Source organism: Priapulus caudatus, unplaced genomic scaffold, assembly GCF_000485595.1.
Source record: "Priapulus caudatus unplaced genomic scaffold, Priapulus_caudatus-5.0.1 Scaffold69, whole genome shotgun sequence".
Taxonomy (NCBI): domain Eukaryota; kingdom Metazoa; phylum Priapulida; class Priapulimorpha; order Priapulimorphida; family Priapulidae; genus Priapulus; species Priapulus caudatus.
Genome location: NW_014577130.1, coordinates 219,994 through 225,074, shown reverse-complemented (window position 1 = coordinate 225,074; position 5,081 = coordinate 219,994). Strand labels below are relative to the sequence as shown.

The window sequence follows — 5,081 nt, the reverse complement described above, 5'->3', positions numbered from 1 at the left end:
CTGAAAGCATGTTGACATACTAACTGTATCTCATCTTCCCTCACTCACACATCCAGCATCTAGACATCTAACTGCATAATCACTCTCCTCGCATCACACCTCCAGCATCCTAGACATCTAACTGCTATCAACTCTTCCCTCGCATGACACACCTCCACATCCTAGACATCTAACTGCCTATCATGACCCTCTTCCTCGCATTCACACTCTTAGCTAACTGCTATCACTCTTCCCTTGCACTGCGCACCTCTAGCATGTCGTAACGACTATTCATCTGTACCCAACGATGCCGGAATCGACACCTCGAGCGCTCGTTGACGATTTGCGTTGATGCCGCATGATAGATGTTAGTGTATGATTGAGCGGCACGAATTTGCTGCGCTGACCAATCCTTGATCGCCTCCTGCGCGGAGGCACGACCCCCTACGACACGCCGCGACGGAACGCGAGCTCGGCAGCACGTAGCGAACAACCCTCGTGAATAGTCGGTCGTCGTCGCCGGATCGCCGGCAAGCCGCCCACTCGGCGAGCAGCCGGCTCGCCACGCGCTTCAGCAGCGCAAATGTCCGTCTCCACCTCCCCCGCGCGCGGCACCGGGCACGGTAGCGGTGTGCTCGCCGCGGACCGCCCGACGGCACGCAGCAGCGCATGACCACCACCGTCGCGTTGTCGTGCGCCGTCGTCCGGCCAAGCGGCGCCCTCTAGCGGCGGGGCGGCGGCTGTCGCGGGCGTGCGCGCGGCGTGCTCCTCGCGCGACGCGAAGCGGGCCAGGCGCGTCACGTGCAGAAGGGCGGCGCCGGCGGCAAAGCGGCACAGGTCGTCGTCGTGCGCTCCGCGCCGCGGGCAAGCGAGCTGGCTGCAGCTGCGCGTTGACGCGCGCGCGCACGCGGCTCGGAGGTCGCGGCGTGCCGCGGCGCGGTAACGCCCTGCAGCGCCACGTAAGCGCGTCCCGAGTCGGAGGTCATGTCCGGGCAGCGTGCCGCGCAGAGCAGCGAGCCGCGCCTCTTGTCGACAAAGTCCTTGACGTGCGCGTGCCATGATCAGAACGCCTTGCTCTCCTTCAGTGAGCCACATGCAGGCCTGCGGGGCGAGACGCAGCACGATTAGCGCACGGTGTTGCTGCAGTAATAGATGCGCGTCAGTAGCTAGATATGACACTGCTATATTAGCTAGGGGGGATGGCACTTGCTACATAGCTGATGGCACTGCTACATAGCTAGATGGCGGGCTATCATGTTAGTTAGATGAACAACTGTCATGTAGCTAGGCGACACTGATACATAGCTAGACGATATTGTCGGGTAGCTAGATGACACTGCTATATAGCTAGATGACACTGCTATATAGCTAGACGACACTGCTATATAGCTAGATGGCACTGCTACATAGCTAAGATGACACTGATAGCATAGGCTAGATGGCACTATCATGTAGTTAGATGACATTTGTCATGATAGCTAGATGACAGCTGATACATAGCTAGATGCACTGTTTGTATAGCTAAGATGGACACTGCATATAGAGCTAGACGACACTGTCGGTAGGCTAGATGAATGCTATATAGCTAGATTGACAACCCTTTGCTGTTATGCTCAGATGACACTGTCAGATAGCTAATTGACATTGCTATATAGCTAGATCACACTGCTATATAACTATATGACACTGCTATATAGTTAAATGACACTGCTACATAGCCATATGTTTACTGCAGGTGTCATCATAATAATTACATGTCGTACGTATGTATCCACAGAGCAACTACTGATCCCAACTCTATAGTGATTCTAAATCCTAAACCAATCCCACTAATCATAAATCAATACTCATGCTAAATCTCACCTGATCCTTGAAGATTTCCTGTATGCGGCTCGGGATTTCGTCCGGCATTAAAGCCGTGTTAACTGCCTTAACAGCTTCATCAAAGTTCTCCTCCTCACGCAGTCCATCTTCATTCTCGATCACGCCCCCCATGATCAGCTTCTTGAATTCCTTCTTCTCCTGCAAACACAATTCAATATTGCTACAGGATTTACAGTGACAACGAGCCCGCTGTGATAGAACGCGACTATGATAGAATTACACTACAATGGGAAAAGATGGAACATGAAGAGCAGGCTTCACCTTTTCACAAGGCAGATTGGCTCAAGCCCCGTAAACAGCCCCGTCTCTGGTGTACACGGGGCTTTTTTCCGGCCCCGTCAAATTTTGAGATTCCGAGAATCGAAAACGAAAGTCAATTCGAGAAATATCCAAATATCATATATACCAAATAGTAGGGAATAAGCATAGTAACAATCAGGTAAACAACACACGGGAACGATGAGCTGTTTAAACTTCTGAAATCACTCCCGTGAGGCTCAAAATAGCTCCCGCAAAAATTTTAGAGCTATTTTTCCAACAGACTTTTGAAAAAGAGCTCCCGTAAAAAAAAGTTATTTTTTCACTGGTAACAATACTTATGAATGTAACAAAGATTTTATTACATAATTCATCAGTTTAAAAACATCAGCCGCATCTAGAGAAAATCAGCCCCGTCGAGCAAATGACGGGGCCGTTTTTTAGGCCCCGTGGTTTTCCCAGACGGCGAAGCTTGGAAAAGCTTTTGTTTGTTTTATATCAGTAAGCAATAGGCCCAGTAGAATTAATAATATAATGCACAATAAATTAATTACTATGCACATTCTCTCTAGATTTCTACCAATATACTACGTTGCAAGTGTGTAAATATTGAGTTTTGCAATAATCTAGACTAGAACCAATTAACTGATTAATAGATCAATTTAATCACATACATTCATACATTACCCCTGTGCACACAGTTTTTAATTGTTCGACAAACATTAATTAATTAATGTCAAACAAGATTGCTTCTAGATGTAATATGATAGCGTATGTAAATTACTTTGATAAGAAATATCATGGTAAAGGAAGAGCGATGAAGGAGGCTGAGCGAGGTACAAGGGAGGCAAGAGGAAAGATGGGATGGGATGAAGTAGGTGTTTTGTACCCCACAGGCTAGGGCGCTCTCCTAATTATAAACACAGGTCTACCGATAACAATTTATTACATAAATCTATATTGAGATACCCTATAACCATATTAAATGCATATTCATCACAAAATATAACTCCTGTGGTGAGATATCGCGCATGCGCTAACACGTTAACGTAGCCAGAATGTGTACTGACTGGTATATGCAGCGGGGACCTGACATACAAGGTCTTCTACCTATTGCTTAAGAGGGTTTACTGATGAACTGCTGTCTTATAAATCTAAGCTAGACTACTTTCTCTCTATTTTAAATGCATAATCTTCACAAAATATTTTTCTTCTCGGGAGATATTGCGCATGCGCGCGCATCGTGTTAGGTTGCTGTGCCGTCTGAACAAAACTGCATAATATAGTTTGCCGAGAGAGAGAGAGAGAGAGAGAGAGAGATGGAGAGAGGGGTAGAAAAAGGAGAAAAGGCGGCAGGGATGATAGCTGAGGCGCCGTAAAAAAGAAGGAGGCTGAGCGAAGGACAAGGGAGGCAAGGGAAGGACGGGACGGGATGAAATAGGCGTTTTGCACCCCACATGCTATAGGGCGCTCTCCTAATTATAAACACAGTTCTACTGATAACAATTTATTACATAAATCTACAATGAGATACCCCCTAACCATAATAAATGCATATTCATCACAAAATATAACTCCTGTGGTGAGATATTGCGCATGCGCTAACACGCTAACGTAACCAGAATGTGTACTGACTGGTATATGCAGCGGGGACTTGACATACAAGGTATTTTACCTATTGCTTAAGTAAGGACCACTGGTGAAATGTTATTTATTCCTCTTCATTCTAAATGCATAATTAGACTGAAAAAAATGCATAATATAGTTCTTTTCCTTCATTTTTTCTCCTCTTGTTATTGCCTCCTTCTTTTTCTCCTCCTCCTTCTTTGATCGTTCAACCCCCTCCTCAACTATGTGTTCTCTATTTGACCTCACTGTCTTTTGTTAATTTTCGACGGTTGGAAAATTTGTCGGTTTTTCCGAACGGCAGCGTTTCTTGCAAACACATGACTCTATTTCTTTCATCTAACTGCTATCACTCTTCCCTTGCATCGCACCTCTAGCATGGTTAACGACTAATCACTCTTCCCAACGATGCGGGATCACACCTCGAGCGTCGTTGACGTCTGCGTGATGCCGCTGTAGATGTACGTGTTGTTGAGCGGCACAAATTGCTGCGTGACCACCTTGATCGCCTCCTGCGCGGAGGCGCCCCCTACGAGCGCCGCGACGGAAGCGAGCTCGGCGGCGCCGTAGCGACACACCTCGTGAATGTGGTCGTCGCGCGCGATCGCCGGCAGCCCCCACTCGGCGAGCAGCCGGCTCGCGCACGCCTTCAGCAGCGCAATGTCCGTCTCCACCTCCCCCGCGCGCGCACCGGGGTAGCGGCTGTGTTCGCCGCGGAACCGCCCGACGGCACGCAGCAGCACATACCACACCGTCGCGTTGTCGTCGCCGTCGTCGGCAGCGGCGCCCTCTAGCGGCGGGGCGGCTGCGTCGGCGGCGGCGCGCGCGTGTTCCTGCGCGAGCGAGCGGCAGCGCGTCACGTGCAGGAAGGCGGCGCCGCGGCAGAAGCGGCACAGGTCGTCGTCGTCGACTCGCGCCGCGGGCAGGCCGAGCTGCTGCAGCTGCGCGTTGACGCGCGCGCGCACGCGCTCGAGGTCGCGGCGTGCCCGCGCGCGGTACACGCCCTGCAGCGCCACGTAGCGGTCCGAGTCGGCGGTCATGTCCGGCAGCGTGCCGCGCAGAGGCAGCGAGCCGCCGCCCTCGTTGTCGACAAAGTCCTTGACGGCGCGTGCCATGATCCAGAACGCCTTGCTCTCCTTAGTGAGCCACATGCAGGCCTGCGGGCGAGACGCAGCACAGATTAGCGCAGGTGTTGCTGCAGTAATAGATGGCGCTGTCAGGTAGCTAGATGACACTGCTATATAGCTAGATGGCACTGCTACATAGCTAGATGGCACTGCTACATAGCTAGATGGCGCTATCATGTAGTTAGATGACACTGTCATGTAGCTAGA

The 5,081-nt window shown here is 50.3% G+C and overlaps 3 protein-coding genes across 3 annotated transcripts in view; 1 reads left to right on the top strand and 2 right to left on the bottom strand.

Annotated features, from left to right (window-relative positions):
- The window catches only part of LOC106821333 (NEDD8-activating enzyme E1 regulatory subunit-like), a 17,677-nt gene extending 13,550 nt beyond the window's left edge, over positions 1-4,127 (bottom strand). The window contains exons 1-2 of the mRNA XM_014826091.1: positions 4,119-4,127; positions 1,843-2,001 (exon numbers count right to left, since the gene is read on the bottom strand). Coding sequence (XP_014681577.1) covers positions 1,843-2,001; positions 4,119-4,127 — 168 coding nt within the window. The remainder of the gene's footprint in view (positions 1-1,842; positions 2,002-4,118) is intronic.
- LOC106821332 (NEDD8-activating enzyme E1 regulatory subunit-like) lies at positions 40-4,901 on the bottom strand. The gene is made up of 2 exons (XM_014826090.1): positions 4,101-4,901; positions 40-131 (listed from the first exon to the last, which is right to left on the bottom strand). The coding sequence occupies exon 1, from the start codon at positions 4,896-4,898 to the stop codon at positions 4,164-4,166; it is 735 nt and encodes a 244-aa protein (XP_014681576.1). The 5' UTR covers positions 4,899-4,901; the 3' UTR covers positions 40-131; positions 4,101-4,163.
- A 53-nt stretch (positions 4,902-4,954) lies between these two features.
- Positions 4,955-5,081, top strand: part of LOC106821331 (protein YIPF1-like) — a 9,587-nt gene continuing 9,460 nt past the window's right edge. Inside the window, exon 1 of the mRNA XM_014826088.1 lies at positions 4,955-4,967. Within this exon, the coding sequence (XP_014681574.1) occupies positions 4,955-4,967 (13 nt within the window). The remainder of the gene's footprint in view (positions 4,968-5,081) is intronic.

Coding starts and splice junctions, on each gene's coding strand:
- LOC106821332 (XM_014826090.1), bottom strand. CDS start 4,898: ATGTGGCTCACTAAGGAGAGCAAGGCGTTCTGGATCATGGCACGCGCC.